Source organism: Aotus nancymaae, unplaced genomic scaffold (assembly GCF_030222135.1).
Source record: "Aotus nancymaae isolate 86718 unplaced genomic scaffold, 86718_ANA_hifiasm-v0.15.2.pri h1tg000049l, whole genome shotgun sequence".
NCBI classification, from domain to species: domain Eukaryota; kingdom Metazoa; phylum Chordata; class Mammalia; order Primates; family Aotidae; genus Aotus; species Aotus nancymaae.
In genome coordinates this window covers 14706169-14723280 of record NW_026988463.1, presented here as the reverse complement: position 1 = coordinate 14723280, position 17112 = coordinate 14706169, and the positions used below count along the sequence as shown (strand labels likewise).

Genomic DNA, 17112 nt, shown 5'->3' with positions numbered 1-17112 from the left:
CAGCCTGGCCAAGATGCTGAAACCCTGTCTCTACTAAAAATACAAAAATTAGCCAGGCATCATGGTGTGTGCCTGTAATCCCAGTTACTCAGGAAGCTGAGGCAGGGAATTGCTTGAATCAGGAGGTGGAGATTGCAGTGAGCCAAGATCACGCCACTGCACTCCAGCCCGGGCGACAGAGCAAGACTCCATTTCAAACAAAAGAAAATAAAAGAAAAATGCAGCAAAAGTAGCTTATAAATATTTGTTCACATCTCCAATTCTGTGCCTACTAGAAAAACCAAGTGGAAGCCCCAAGTCAAAGAGAATGAATAGTTTAAGGCTTCTGAACAGTATTTTCCAAATTGCCTCCCAAAAAGGCCACAATAAAAAATGTTTCTAGTGGTTTACCTTACAGTACCCACACACACCGGGCAGTGTATGTGTATGTGTGTACACGTGTGTGCACACACGTGTGTAAAATATCTATCAATTTCTAGGTGGAAAATGGTATCCTTTTGTGTTTTTTGTTTTTTTTTGTTGTTAATGGTATCCTTTTGTATTTGCGTGTCTTTACCAGTGAAGTTGAGCTTTTCCACATTTTTATGGACCCCTTGTATTTTTTTTTTTTTTTTTTTTGATATCGAGTCTGGCTCTGTCACCCAGGTTGGAGTACAGTGTCATGATCTTTGCTCACTGCACCCTCTGCCTCCCAGATTCAAGAGATTCTCCTGCCTCAGCCTCCAGAGTAGCTGGGATTACAGGCACGCACCACCATATCCAGCTAATTTTTTGTATTTTTAGTAGAGACGAGGTTTCACCATGTTAGCCAGGATAGTCTCGATCTCCTGACCTTGTGATCCACCTGCCTCGGCCTCCCCAAGTGCTGGGATTACAGGTGTGAGCCACTGCGCTGGGCCATGTTTCTTTTTCTGTAAACTGCTCAGTTCATTTACTGATTTCCCAGGAGGGGATGTTAAACTTTTTTCTTATCAAGTAAGTATACACATTCTTTTAGCATGTACAAAAGTTTGTCATTTTCCTTCATGATTTCTAGCATGCTTTAGTTTAGTTCTGTTTTGTTTTTTGAGACAGAGTCTCACTCTGGCACCCAGACTGGAGTGCAGTGGCACGATCTCAGCTCACTGCAACTTCACCTCCTGGCTTCAGGTGATTCTCGTACCTCAGCCTCTCCAGTAGCTAGGATTACAGGCACCCACCACCACACTCAGCTAAAACACTCAGCTGTTTCTAGTGGTTTACTTTCAACACCCACACACACTGGGTAGTGTGTGTGTATATGTGTACACGTGTGTGTGTGTTTGTGTTTTTAGTAGAGACAGGGTTTTGCCATGTTTCCCAGGCTGGTCTCAAACTCCTGGCCTCAAGTGATCCACCCTCTTCAGCCTCCGAAAGTGCTGGGATTACAGGTGTGAGCCACCATGCCCAGCCATACTTTAGTATTTTAAAAGCCCTTTTTCATCACAAGATCACATAAATATTCAACTTGTTTTACCTCATTTTATGAATTCCTGTCTAAGCTGATTAAATTATTTTTTAAGTCTGGACAGATCAACTATTAACAATCAATGTGACTCGTGACATGCCACTTAACATCTTTAGACCCCAGATCCACAAGTGCAAAATGAAACAACTGTTACAGTTTATTTCTGGCTCTAATCCTTTTTTATTCTAAATCTGTTTGTAGAGAGGGAAGGAACAAGAGAGAAGAAAAGGGGAGAAGGAAGAGAGGCAGCGAGAAAGTGACATTCAGAAGCCTCAAAACCCTCAGAGGAAAAAAAAACAAAACACAGGTGAACCAATAGTTAGTAGAGACAAGAGTCTGCAGTCAAAGACCCAATGAACTGGGCTTTATCCCTGCCCTTAACTAGCAGATCACTATTTCTTCCCTCTTGGTATGCAGTCCCGCTTTGCTGCTGTCTGAACATCTCCTAACAGAAAAAGACGCTGCACACACTCTTTCTCAATAAATTCTGTCCCACTTACTTTCAATGACATGAGAGGTAAAAGCAATTTTCAAGGGGCTCAAAAGATAAATTAATTCAAAACTACACTAATAGAGGAAAGAAAATACAGGACAACTGTGCAAGTATGCAAAAAAAAAAAAAAAGTCCTATATATAAGGGGTTGGCAAACTTTTTATGCAAATGCCCAGACAGAACATATTTTAGGCTCCATGGGCCATATGGTCTCTGTCAAAACTACCATATGTTGCAAAAGCAGCCACAAATAATACATAAACAAATGAGTGTGGCTATGTTCCAATAAAGCTTTATTTGGAAAAAAAAAAAAAAAAAAAAAAGGACAGCAGGCCAGATTGGGCCCATGAGGCCATCATTTACCAACCCCTGCTACAGATTACAGTTCACAAGTCACTTGCAGAGCTTTCAAGCAGACCTTCCCAGAGTCATTACCGCATATTGCTCCTGTGTTCCTGGATATGACAGGGGCGACCTAAGAAGAAGAAACAAATTAGCTGTAATTATCAAGCTCCTTATCAGGACTTGTTCAGCCAGAAGTCATTGTAAATCTGTGGTTCCATTAACTTGCCAGTGATTCAAGGCACATTTCAAAGACTTCCTCTTCCTTTAATACCATTATTTACAGATGACCACAGTTAAGAAAAAAAAAAAAAACTAAACTATTACTTGGTATGTTTTAAGTATAACACTTTACTTTCAATCTACTTCTATTTTTAAAATCTCTAATTCTTCAAATGCCAAAAAACGGTTAAAAATAGTACAGAACCACTAACAATATTTGATCTGATTTACTGCAGTATAGAGAGAATGTCTTCCTAAGAAGGAACAAAGAGGCCCTTCTGCCCAGACATGTCCATCCAAAGCACAGCTGTCTCATCACTGACATGCTTCAAGAAGTCCAGTTAAACACTGAGCTTCTGAACAGACATGTCTGATCGCAGAAGCCCTCTGTGCCGCCAGATGTTCATTTTCAGTCACTTTGGACTCAGCAGCACTGTTCTGAGAACAAATTCAAATTCCTCAGTTTACCATTTTGGGGGGACTAACAATTGTAGCCCTAAAAGCCAGCAACAGTTAAGACTTGCCTCCAAATGCAAGAATGTCCAAATGGCTGAGAGGAAAAATATGGCTAGAAGATGGAGTTTCTAACCCAAATTAACTGGACCTATTAAACATGACTAAAGAGTTCGTACGCGCCACAAAACATACATCCACATCAAAGAATTACAATATGGCAAGAACACAAGAACTCTGAAGCTCTTACTGTATGAACTGCAGTCCTTCCTTAATGTTCTGCTGCCTTTTTCTTCTCTCCTCGGACACACTGGACATGTTATCCCACACATCCACTTTCTAAATGAGCAATCTGGAAAGAAACAAGGCACAAAAGCACATAAGGTACCAGGGCCCCTGGACTCTAATCAAAACACCCATAAATCCACACCTTGTCACACAATCAGTTGTGGACACATCCATCTCTGACTTGACTCCAGGGTCCTGGACAGCAGGGGCCCTACAGGAGTCATCTTCGTGGGTCCCCTGTGGTCCGGTGCACCATAAGCATATGGTTTTTTACATGCTTTAAGGCTGAACAGCTATACAGACTTCATATATCCATGCTAAGCAGTCTCCAGGAAAAAGTCATGTCTCTCTTTCCTTTCCTCTTCCCTCCTTTGGCTTCAGGTTTTGTTTCTTGCCTGTCTACACGCATGCATAAGCTGTCCCTAGAACAGTTCCAGCCTTGTTTTGCTTCTGGAAACTCTCCAGAAATAAAAGGGTTTTACATCCGCTTGCCTCCAAAGGAGTCTGGCTTCCTTGTAAGCCAAGTCTGTAAACCTCATACATATTTTGTCACACAAATTTCCAAAATAATTATTGTTGATACAACAGATAAAATGATGATATAAATAAAGTTACTTCTATTGGAATTTTCTGGATATTAAAATGTTATCTTCAAAATAACACTTGCAAATGTCAACATGTATCATTCTTTTGGGTCCCACCTCCACTGATTAACGTTCACTGAGCAGTTCCCCAAGTTCAAGGAGAGCCACAGAGAAGAGATCTGTGATAAAACATCTCCCAGTGGCCCAAACTAGAGTTTCTCAGGCTCGTCATTCTGGGCTAGCTAATTCCTTGTCTTGCGATTGCAGGATGTTAGCAGTATTTCTGCCTCTGCCCAATATGCTTGTAGCCCCTTATCCCAACCCCACTCACAACCAAAAATGTCTCCAGATATGGTTACATGTCACAGTGGGGAAAGCACAATCAGCCCCAGCTGAGAACAACTGAGACCTAAAGTTAAGACAACATCTTATCACATAAACCATGTATTTGGACCTAGGTGACAGGAAGGGAAATTCCACTCATGTTTCAAGTACATTGCTGAAATTTTTTAGTTTCATTATTGCTTGCCATTTGCAGTTTTATTTTTAAATCCAATTTTTTCAAAGTATAAGCGTGAGACAGCGGCTGGAATGTCCCAAAAATGCTGCTGTTAACTGGTGCTAATCCCTTTCTTCTTTTAAACACCGTCAGTTCTCAATATTTTTGTGCTCTAAAGTCAGTACTTTACTGAAGTGTTTACATGGGGGATATGATGTAGCGGACCTGCTTTAAAATACTCCAGCAACAAAAAAAAAGGGAAGGGTGTTTGAGGTGGGGAGGAAAGAGGAGACCACTGATAACCGGGGGAGGGGTCAGAAGTACAGGGGAATCTTCAATACTACTCTCTGTACTTTGTATACGTTTGAAATGTTACAAAATAATAAGTTTAAGAAGTCCACCACTCTAGAGTAAAACAGCACTATTTCTGGAATGTGCTTTTAAAACGGTTTAGCCAAAAGGGGAGTAGCTGGGTAGAAATAAAACAAGAATGCCAAAAATAAGGATCACGGTTCCAGCTGGATGAGTGGGCATGGAAGCTCATTCCACACTTCTACCTACTTGGACGTGTTAGTCCATGTCCTTTATAGAGGTGTTTTCTTTTTTTAAGTTTATATTTGTATGTATAAAGTAATTTAAGGAAGCACTATTTGTAAAAGAAAAAGATTTTAAAAATTAACTCAGGCCAGGCATGGTAGCTCAGACCTGTAATCTCAGTACTTTGGGAAGTCAAGGCAGGAGGATCACTTGAGCCTAGGAGTTCAAGACTAACCTGGGCAATATAGGGAGACCCCCATCTCTACAAAAAATTTTAAAAGAGGCCAGGCACTGTGGCTCATGCCTGTAATCAGCACTTTGGGAGGCCAAAGTGGGCGGATCACCTGACCAGCATAGAGAAACTGCGTCTCTATTAAAAATACAAAATAAGCTGGGTGTGGTTGCGCATGCCTGTAATCCCAGCTACTCGGGAGGCTGAGACAGGAGAATCACTTGAACCCCGGAGGAGGAGGTTGCAGTGAGCTGAGATGACACCATCACAATCCAGCCTGCACAAGAGTGAAACTCCATCTTTTTTTTTTTTCAAATTGCATTTTAGGTTTCTGGGGTACAGAAACTCCATATTAACAAAAAAAAAAAAAGTTAAAAGAAAGCCTGGGCAACATGATAAAACCCCGCTTTAACAAAAAATACAGGCTGAGTGCGGTGGCTCATGCCTGTAATCCCAGCACTTTGGGAGGCTGAGACACGTGGATCACCTGAGGTCAGAAGTTCAAGACCAGCCTGGCCAACATGGTAAAACTGTGTCTCTACTAAAAATACAAAAAATTAGCCAGGGGTGGTGGCAGGGGCCTGTAATTCTAGCTACTCAAGAGGCTAAGGCAGGACAATCACTTGAACCCAGGAGGCAGAGATTGCAGTGAGCCGAGATCATGCCATTGCACTCCAGCCTGGCCAACAACAGTGAAACTCCGTGTCAAAATAAATAAAAAATACAAAGATTAGCCAGGCATGGTGACACATACCTACAGTACCAGCTACTCAGGAGGCTGAGGTGAGAGGATTGATTAAGCCTGTGAGGTGGAGGTTGCAGTCAGCTGTCTAGCCAAGATAGGGAATTAGTTGAGGTTGACTCAAAAAGTTAATCTGCTGGCTAAGAATGGACGCCTGGGTAATGATGATCCACCAAGTTTATAGCCTTAGAGCTATTTCCCCAGAAAGTGTCAGAGAATCTTGAACCTTAATCTTGCACATAAAAGGTGTGTGGCAAACAGCTGACACCACAATTTAAGTGATTAAAAGGAAATGGATGTAGATGTAGATGTTTTTAATGCACAAAATACACCCTTTTATATGTTTAAAGATCTAGGATCATATCAGGCAATATTTAAAAATAATATGACAGTATTTCATGTTCAGTAGTTTTTAAAGTTTCCCCAAAAACTTTTATTTTAGAAGTTCTCAAACACACAGTAAAGTTAAAAAAAATTTACAATGAATATCATAGGCCCAAACCTACAATTAATATTTTGTGAGATCACTTCTGCCCATCTTTATCCACCTGCTCATCCTTCTGTTCGTCCATCAGACCATCTTACTGTTTAAATAAATTTCAAAGTGAGCTGCAGACAGCTAAACATCTCAGCACACACATCATTAGAGATCAATATTTGTTTACAGTTTCTTTTTTTAAGGTAAAATGCACAAATCTTGATGTGAGTTTTGACAAACTTATGTGACCCAGAGCCCTATCAGGATATAGACCAGCACTTTGGAAGGCCAAGGCAGGAGGACCACTTGAGCCCAGGAGTTAGATCAGCCTAAGCAAGATGGAGAGAGATGGGTCTCCACAAAAATAAAATAAGCCAGGGTGGTGGTATGTGCCTGTGGTCCTAGCTACTCAAGAGGCTAAGGCAAGAGGATCGATTAAGCCCAGAAGTTGGAGGCTTCAGTGAGGTGCTGATCACGCCACTACATTCCAACCTAGGCAATAGAATGAGATCTTGTCTCTTAAAAAAGAAAAGATATAGACCATTAACTGTCACTACAGAAAGTTCCCTCATGCCCCTTCACCAAACCACTACTCTAATTTTTTTCCTCACCATTGATTAGTTTTACCTGTGAAATAACCTCCGACACACACATACACACCCTACTTTGTGTTTTAGGTTTTTTTTTTTTTGAGATAAGGTCTTACTCTGTCATCCAGGTTGCAGTAGAGTGGTGCCATAACAGCTCATTGCAATGTTGAACTTCTGTTCTCAAGCCATCCTCCCTAATCAGTTTCCTGAGTAGCTGGGATTACAGGTGTGCCAACATGCCCAGCTTTTTTTTTTTTTTTTTTTTTTTTTGAGATGGAGTCTTGCTCTGTTGCCCAGGCGGGAGTGCAGTGGCATGATATCAGCTCACTGCAGCCTGCACCTCCCTTGTTCAAGCAATTCCACTGCTTCAGCCTCCCAAGTAGCTGGAATTAACAGGTGCATGCCACCACACTTGGCTATTTTTTTTTGTATTTTTAGTAGAGACGGGGTTCTACCATGTTGGCCAGACTGGTCTCAAACTCCTGACCTCAAGCAATTCTCCCACCTCGGCCTCCCAAAGTGCTGGGATTACAGGTGTGAGCCACCACGCCCAGCCCAGCTAATTGTTTTAATCCCTGCAGGATTAAAAGCACAGGCATTATAGGTGTGAGCACACGGATTACAGGTATGAGCCCCTTGTCCAGCCCCGTATTCCTTTTTTTAAATAAAGAAAAAGATGTTTAAAAATATACCATCTTATTTTTGGATCCTATTAAAATCTGGCCTCAATTTTAAAGTAAGAAAGAATTTTACAAAGTAAACCCAACAGTCTCTTCTCTTACTCAACCTCAGCAGCACCCGCTCCTAGGAGCCCCTCCCTTCAACTTCCACCTCACAGCCCTGGCTAGGTGTGTCCCCACCTCACAGGCCACTCTGTCTCCTGCAGACTGAGGCTCCATCTCCACAGACCTCCCACCTTGAGAGCCCTGAAGATCACTCTTGAGATCTCCCCCAGCCATACTCTCCCCTAGAGGTCCTCCCGCCATGCCCAGATGTCAAATGCCCTCATCCAGGACCCCATGACAACTCTCCCGTCCATCCCCAGGCTGACCCTCAGGCTGTTTGACATTTCCACTTGAATGTCTCACAGACATCCCAAACTGTTTATTTTAACGTGACAGTGAAAAGGAATGTCTCCTTCCCACCCTATCACTCAGCTGCCCATTTGCCCTCCCTGAGCGCCACCAACTATTGTTATCAGTCTCTGAAAAGTCTGACAAAGACATTCTATAGAACAAGTCTGTATCTTTATTGTGGGAATGGTTACATGAATTTATGCATGGGATAAAACTGCATAGAACTACATACACACACACACACACACACAAACACACACACACACGGGTGCTGGTTAAAACCCACTGAGGCCCACAGTTTGGTTAACAGTACTATACTAATGTCAATTTCCTGGTTGTGACAGTGTACTGCAGTTATATGTCACCACTGAAGGAAGCGGGGATGAGGGGGTGAAGGGTTCATGGGACTCTATGTACTACTTTTCCAACTTCCTGTGAGTCTATGATTATTTCCAAATAAAAAGTTAAAAGTATTCTGTGCATGTGTTCTTTTTTATTCAAACAGGAGCTACCAGCAAGTTCTGCACCTCCTGTCTTCATGTAGTATCCAATCAGTGTGTTCTTTGTGAGTACACACTGCGTTCTATGATACGGCTGTACCGTAATTTCACCAGGCCTCTGGTAATGCATTTTTTGGTTATTTCCATTCTTTAAAGGTCACCATGTACACAGGTTATTTCATATATATCTAAGCATCCCTTTAAAGAATTTTTATAAGATAGGCCAGACATGGTGGTTCACGCCTGTAATCCCAGTACTTTGGGAGGCCGCAGCGAGCAGATCGATCATGGTGAAACCCCGTCTCTACTAAAAATACAACAGTTAGCCAAGTGTGGTGGCACATGCCTGTTATCCCAGCTACTCAAGAGGCTGAGGCAGGAGAATCACTTGAACCGGGAGGCAGAGGTGGCAGTGAGCAGAGACTGCATCACTGCACTCTACTTGGGCAACAGAGCAAGACTCCGTTTCAAAAAAAAAAAAAAATTTCTACGGGATAAAGGCCATATGTATTTGTTTATTTTGCCAGCTATTGCCACAATATAGCAAACGATACTCCCACCAACAATGCACAGGATTCCTGGTTCACCACTTCACCCAGGCATTATCAAATGTGTGAATCCTTGTTAACTAGGGAGGTAAGAAACAGTGTGGCAACGTGGTGAAGCTGTGTTTGTTTTAGTTTATCATTAGCAAGGCTGAGCATCCAGATTTAAGAATCATCTATACTTCTTTGTCCGTGACTTGTTCGCTCATATCCTCTGTTCAGTTTTCTTCCAGGCTGAGATTTACCTACCTATGGAAGCTCTTTATATGTTAAGGAAAATAGTCCTTTCTGATGTTAGTGGCATTTTTTCCAATTTGATGTCAATCTTCTGACTGGTTATTTTTCACAACAACGGTTTTTTTTTTAAATGGCTGAATTTATCAGTATTTTGTTTTATGGCTTCTGGATTCTGACATACTCAGAAATATTTTCACTACTCTGATATTGTAAAATACTCACTCCTCCTATATTTTCTTCTGGTATGTGTTTCATCTTGAAATATTTTTTAAATCTACCCCACCATTTTACTACAAAGAGCGATGTAGGGGCTGAGCGCAGTGGCTCACACCTGTAATCCCAGCACTTTGGGAGGCCAAGGCAGGTGGATTACCTGAGGTCAGGAGTTCGACAGCAGCCTAAGCAACATGATAAAACAAGTCTCTACTAAAAATACAAAAACTAGTTGGGCATGGTGGCACACACCTGTAATCCCAGCTATTCGGCAGGCTGAGGCATGAGAATCACTTGAACCTGAGAGGCGAAGGTTGCAGTGAGCCGAGATCATGCCACTGTACTCCAGCTGGGTAACAGAGCAACATTCTGTCTCAAAAATAAATAGATAAATAAAATTTTAAAAAATAAAAACACAAATCAGCCCAGAGTGGTGGCACCTGCTTGTATGTATTCTCAGCTACTCAGAGGCTAAAGGAAGAAGATCGCTTGAGCCCAGGTGTTCAAGGCTCAGCAACCTATAATCACACCACTGCACTCTAGCCTGGGGTACAGAGCAAGACTCTGTCTCTAAAATAAGTTTTTGTTTTTTTGTTTTTTTGAGATGGAGTCTTGCACTGTCACCCGGGCTAGAGTGCAGTGGCACGATCTTGGCTCACTTCAACCTCCGCCTCTTGGATTCAAGTGATTCTCCTGCCTCAGCCTCCCATGTAGCTGGAATTACAAGCACCTGCCACCACACCCAGCTAATTTTTTTTTTTTTTTAGTAGAGACATGGTTTTCACTATGTTGGCCAGGCTGGTCTCAAACTCCTGACCCTGTGATCTGCCCTCCTCGACCTCCCAAAGTGCTAGGACTACAGGCCTGAGCCACAGCACCAGGCCTAAAATAATTTTTAAAACACAGACACACACACACACACACACACACACACACCCCAGTTCTTGCACTCCTGCTTAAGACTCTTCAGCGGCTGCTCAGGATGCTGGAATGAAGCCTTGCCTCCACACGGTGACCTAGCAGACTCCCTTCCCCGAGCTGTGCAGCCCCTCCCTCCCTCAGGAGACTCTGGTCACACTGACCTTTTACGAGCTCCCAGAACAAGTCAGGCATTCCATGCTTCTAAGCCACTGTGTTTGTTGTTCCCTCTGCCCAAAATACACTTCCCAGCTCTCCACAGAGCTGGCTCCTTTTCATTCAGTAGCCGGCTTAAATACCACTGTTAGGGACCTTCCCTTGCCACCCTAAATTGCCGCCACACCCTGTCTCATCCCTCTTATTCACTTCAGCAGGTACCTGGTACTTCTTAGCTTTCACTGTAAGAACAATATCTGGGTCCAGGTCAATAAATACTTGAATGAAAGAATGAAGTAAGCAGCTCAGTGTAAAAATACCTCATACAAAGTTCAGAGGCCCAGGAGTTAGAAGCTGGTAAAACTGCTCACAAGAACCAAGCATGAAGAAGGAGGGTGCCCAAAAGGAAATGGCTCCATGCAGAGAGCCGGCTCTGGTGAGACTTGGCCTCCAACCCTTTAGGGGAACAACGTGGGAAGTGAATTAAAATAGTGGGAATTGGCTGGAGACAGCGATGGAAAAAAGCCTGAAACGATAAGCAGCTCCTCAAGGTATACAATGATGAGTTTCATTGATCACCTCTTCTCCTAAATAAAAAAAAGAATTCCAGGGAAGAAGGCACTCTGTGTTTTTGTTTAGTCTTTGAGATAGAGTCTCGCTCTCTGGCCCAGGCTGGAGTGCAGTGGCATAATCATTGCTCACTGCAGCCTTGACCTCCAGAGCTCAATCCTCCCACCTCAGCTCCCCAAGTAGCTGGGACTACAAGCATATGCCATTACACCTGGCTAATCTTTGTACTTTTTGTAGAGACAGGGTCCTACTATATTGCCCAGGTTGGTCTCAAACTTCTGGGCTCAAGCAATCTGCCCACCTTAGCCTTCCAAAGTATTGAGATTACAGGAGTGACCCATGCCTGGCCCAAGGGAAGACACTTTTGAACAGTTCATTTTAAAGCAAGAAACTCAATTAAACAGGAACTTCATTAAACTAACTGAACTCTTGCAAACTGGAATATCATCTTTCTGGGATCAGCTGATTTAAAATTTGTTACTAATCTTGAAGGTAGGTAAGATCAAAGGGCATCCTGGATCTTCAGAATTCCTTTAGTATTTACTGAGTGCCTGGTAGGTTAAACTCATTATCCCAAAGTCTAGTTACAATGTTGGTACTAGACAAACACATCCACATCCATGAGCTTTTGACCTTACATGATAACTTTAGAAATGAGCTCTCATTAACAGAAGACATCGAGGTAAGGGAAACGTGACTGCAACATACTGAGACAGAAATAGTAGCTGACATGCAGCGCTCTTACTGGATGTCAGGCACTGCTCTACATGCTTTTTATGTATTAAGTCATTTAATCCACATGCTAACCTTAAGTGACAGGTACTATAAAGAAACTGAAATGCAGATAAGTGACGCAACCGGCCCAGGATTACAGCTAGGAAGTAGCAGAGCTCGATTTCAAAGCCAGACAGCCTGGCTCCAAGCCCGAGAGCCTATCCACCTGGCTCTTCTGCACCTTATGTGCCAATGATGCCTGAAGGGGAGTGAGCACCTGTCTAGGGTGGCCCTAGGCTGGGATCTGAAAGACAAATATGGCTCTGATGAACAGGGCACTTTAAAGCCATTAGGAGAAATGAAAGAAACACAGGCATGTGTATGCACACATGTACACAAAAAGATATGCTCAACAGACGTCATTTAATGCAACTCAGACAAAGCAGAGGGGTTTCACAGGAATGCAGTGGGCCAGGAGTCAGGATACCACTCCAGGGAAAATCTTCCAAGGGAATATGCTCCACTCAGAACATTATGTGTTTAAATACAAATAATATTAAACAGACTTACAAGATGTGCTAACACAGGACCAAAGCATCCCAGTGAATGCAGTACAGAGGTTGCCAGGCCCAGCATTTGTACTTATACCTACATTTCAATTGAAAAATTATAGGCTGGGTACAGTGGGTCATGCCTATAATCCCAACACTTTGGGAGGCTGAGGTGGGAGGATCGCTTGAGCTCAGGAGTTTGTGACCAGCCTGGGCAACACAGGGAGATCCCATCTCTACAAAAAGTAAAAATAAAAAAAAGTAACTGTGCACAGTGGTATACACCTGTAGTTCCAGCTACCCGGGAGACTGAGACAGAAGGATTGCCTGAGCCCAGGAGTTTGAAGTTGCACTGAACTATGACTATGCTACTATACTCCAGCCTGGGTGACAGAGTAAGATCCTGTCTTTAAAAACAAAACAAAACAAAAACAAAAACAAAAAAAGACAGGGGGAGAGAGGGAAGGAAAAATGATCATTTCGAGTTTATATTCAATTCTATGCCCAGACTGAAGTCTCTCTGTGTAATATTAATAGATTTAAAACAACAACTACAACGTATCATTATTATCATCCTTGTTTGGCAACAGTGTATTAACTGGCTCTTGCAACACTTACAAAAACACTTGGGGCATAATGCAAGCCTTAGAAGGCTGCAAACCCAGGTGGTAAAACATTAAAGATTGTTGAAGCTCCTACTGGATACTTTATGAAACAGTTTCTCCCTTTTACCAAAAAGGAAAAGTTCATGAGAGTGGGTATGCCAAACAACAGCAGGACGGTAATGTTACATTTTGGCTGGAGTTCTTCCCCCCACAGAACTATTCACTTTGAAACTGCTGTCAGATTTCAGATTCTGTAAGATACAAAGTCTGTGAAGGGCCTCCCTCCTCTGTGAAAAGCCTTCCTCAGCACCCAAGCCCTGCTAGGTTGTTTGAAGGAACATCTCATCTTATCTATGACAACGCAACAGGAATATTTCATGCAAAATCTTCATGATAAATGATTTGCCTGGGGACACTCATACCACCACGATGTGCCCAAGACCACCAGCCGATGAAGTCTTCCCAACCAAGTGCGTGCGGACACCTAACCCCGACACACTCTCACCTTCTTACCAGATTAATGTCCTACTCCAAATTCAGCCCTTTTCGTAAAACACAAAGCTTTCTGCTATTTGTGAAAAAGTAACCTCGTTGCTTTACATAAATGAAAATCACCTTATTTAAAATGCCTTTTGTGTATATGTAAATTAAAACGTTATCACTAGCAGTAATTTTTAAACTTCTAGATTAATACTTTAATACTTCTCCTTAAAAAGTATCTAAAATTACTTCTTGAGTTCCCAACATCTCATGCTTTAAATAATTTTCATCAGAAATCTGGAGGAAAAATGTTTTCACTTAAAAAAAAAAAGTAACAAAACACTTCAAGACATTATCCAGAAGACAAAAGTTTGCTCATGCCATACTGTCTCTAGAAAGCCCTTTCTAGGGTATCTGTGGCAACAGGATACAGACATCTTTTGTTTCTTTTTTCCTTTACTGAAATGCTCAAAACTTTCCAACAGTCACTCTCACCCTCCCTAGGGTTCAGAGTTTCTATAATTGATTCTCTTCCACTTATAATGACAATTTAACCCACTCCAATTGGCAGGTTTTAAAATCAGTCAAAATTAAGAATTGTGGAACAATGTGGCTGACAAAACCACCATTGTTATTTGCAGAAACTGACAGAATCTAGGGAATGGAGAGAGGATGTCAGTCTGTGTAAAACCCCCAACCCAAAGTCACAGTAACATGAAGAAAGGTAGCAATTGTCCACTTCATTTGGATGGCAGAAAATCAATGGGCTCTTTGCAGAATAAACACACACATACACACACACACACACACACACACACAAATATTGATAATATTCAGCCTCAATAACTCATGATCTCATTGTGAGCCAAACCTCATACAACTATTTGTAGACCCCAGCATACAGCAGATAGGGAACATTTTTCAACAGGGAAAATTCTGTCCATTAACTTGAATTATTCTGCAAATTAGGACGAGACCCCATTGTGCTTCAGTTCAATAGTTTGGTTCAGGATGAGAAGAGGCAGTTGATGCTTTGAGAGCCTTAAGGGAAGGAGGCCACATACCATCACAGAAGCAGGAAAGATAAGCAGATCCGACATCGGCTCTCAGAGCCACCCCACTCAGATGCCCCAGCTGAGTGCTGTCCAGCTGAAATATTATACAAAATGAGCCATACGTGTCATTTTATTTATTTATTTAGAGAGGGAGTCTCACTCTGTCGCCCAGGGGGTAGTGCAGTGGTACCATCTCTGCTCACTGCAACCTCTGCCGCCCTGTTCAAGCAATTCTCCTCCCTCAGCCTCTCCAGTAGCTGGAATTACAGGCATGTGCCACCATGCCCGGCTAACTTTTGCATTTTTACCAGAGACAGGGTTTCACCATGTTGGCCAGGCTGGTCTGGAACTCCTGACCTCAGGTGATCCAGCTGCCTCGGCCTCCCAAAGTGCTGGGATTACAGGCGTGAGCCACCCCACCCGGCCCATACATGTCATTTTAAATTTCCAAATCGCCACACTTAAAAAAAAAAAAAAAGGAAAAATAAAAGCAGTGAGATTAACTGTTGTTTTTTTCTTTGTCTGTTCTGAGACAGCGTCTCAGTCTATCACCCAGGCTGGAGCACAATGGCACATCTTGGCTCCCTGAAGCCTAAATCTCCTGGACTCCAGGGATTCTCCCACCTCAGCCTCCCGAGTAGCGGATTCTCCCACCTTACCCTCCCGAGTAGCTAACTACAGGCATGCACCACCAGGCCAGGTTAATTTTTTGTATTTTTTGTAGAGACAGGGGTCTCACCATGTTGCCCAGGCTGGTCTTGAATTCCTGCACTCAAGCAAACCTCCTGCTTCAGCCTCCCAAACTTTTGGGATGACAGGCATGAGCTACTGCACCCTGCCAAGATTAACTTTAATGACAGATTATTTTCGTTAATCCAATTTGCCCCAAACATGGCCATCTCAACAAGCACTTGAGTATAAAAGATTACCAAGGACATCTTTTATGTTCTTTCTCATCCTAAGTATTTAAAACCAGATGTACGTTTCACCGCTGGGACCACAACTCAAACTCCACCCATTTCACGGGCTCCATCGTCCCAAACGGCCGGGGGTCAGTGGCCACCGTACTGGCCATGGCAGGTTCTTGGTGGTTCAGTACCGAATATGGGCACCTCCTTTTCATCCCTAGACAGGTGGGGACAGGAGAATACCCAACTCCTTGCAAATCCACCCAGTCCCAACGCAGGCGCGACCTCTGAGACTCCCGCCGGGCCGCAGGCGGCCCCACCCCTGCGCTGCCGAGGCCTCACCGGAAGCCCCGCTAATGGGAACTGACAGGTCCGGGTCCTCCCAGGAGGCACCCCCACCTCCACGGACCCCGAGGCCTCGCCCCGCCCGGCCCAGAGCTGCGCCCCGCGCGAAAAAATAAAAAAAGAAGAAGAAAGGGGGGTGAAAAAAAGGGATGAGCCCAAAATTAATAAGCCAAGCCCTCCGCCGGCACCCTCTCCGCCCCCAAACCCAAGACGATGAATCGGGGTCCCCGCGATCACCAGGTCAGGCAGAAATAACAACAAAAAAAATGTTTTTAGTGAAATAACCAAAAAGGAGACATTTTGCCGAGGGATGGCAGGCAGAAGTGGGTCACGTTATTCTCGGTGGGGGAAGGGGAAGGCGCGCCCACCCGCCCCTCCGCGCGGGCCGGCCGGGGCCCCGCTCCCATCAGGGTCCTCTCGTGTCCGCGGTCCCCCGATCGTCGCCCCTCCCCCGCCCCGCCGTCCGTTAACGGCCGCGCGCGAGCACGAGGCGGCGGCGCGCGCGCGCGCGTGCAGGAGCGCGGGGGCGCGCGCTTGCTTCATCCCCGGCGGCGCCCACCTACTCCTACCTGTGGGGACGACGCGCCGGCCGGCGGCGGAAGGCAGGCGGAGGCGGGCGGCGGCGGGCGGGCGGCGGCGGCGGCGGCTGCGGGGCCTGGCTGCTCGCTCGCAGCTCTCTCTCGGTTAGCGGCGGCGGCGGCTCGGCTGTGCTCGCGGCGGCGCCCTCTGGCGGCGGGAGGCCGCGCTCGCCGCCCGGGAGACGCCGCCATTGGCTACACCGGAGCTACGGGCTGGGGGCGGTGGCGCCACGTCGGGCCGGGGGCGGGGATCTGGGCGCGCCGTTCAATCCGGAGCCCCGGCGTCGACGCGCGGCCCACCGGGTGAGCCAATGGGAAGGCCAACGTTGCGCACTGGACGTGCTGGGACTCAAGACGGATTAACCAGCGCCTGGGTTTTCTGGGCTTCAGCCGGCGGCGGCCTGAGCAGAAGCGCGGGGAGGTGGAGCAGCGTCCAGCGGGGAGAGGAGCTACAGTCGGCATCAGGAAGCTCACCCTGGAGCCTGCTTTGCTTGGCGAGTCCTCATCGGGGCGCCCTGCTTGCGAAGGGTTACTGCATCCTCAGAACAACCGTGATTGTTCCCATTCCTGCGGATGAGGAACGGAGGCGCGGAGCCCAGCGGCAGCCGGGCATCCGCAGACAGCCTCGTTCCAGTTCCATCTGCTGGCTCTTGCAGCACCTGGATCCCTGTCCTTCAGGCCCCAGCCCAAACGCCGCCTCGTCCACCTGCATTTT

At 44.9% G+C, this 17112-nt stretch overlaps 1 protein-coding gene across 2 annotated transcripts in view; it reads right to left on the bottom strand.

Annotated features, from left to right (window-relative positions):
• The window catches only part of ZC3H7A (zinc finger CCCH-type containing 7A), a 43279-nt gene extending 26759 nt beyond the window's left edge, over positions 1 to 16520 (bottom strand). The window contains exons 1-3 of one of the 2 annotated variants that reach the window (XM_064362494.1): positions 16389 to 16520; positions 3247 to 3348; positions 2415 to 2454 (exon numbers count right to left, since the gene is read on the bottom strand). In XM_064362494.1, the coding sequence (XP_064218564.1) occupies positions 2415 to 2454; positions 3247 to 3314 (108 nt within the window). In that variant the 5' untranslated portion in view covers positions 3315 to 3348; positions 16389 to 16520. Of the gene's footprint in view, positions 1 to 2414; positions 2455 to 3246; positions 3366 to 16388 lie in introns of those variants that run through there. The other variant, XM_012453208.3, reaches the window with a different exon arrangement.
• Positions 16521 to 17112: the final 592 nt, after the last annotated feature.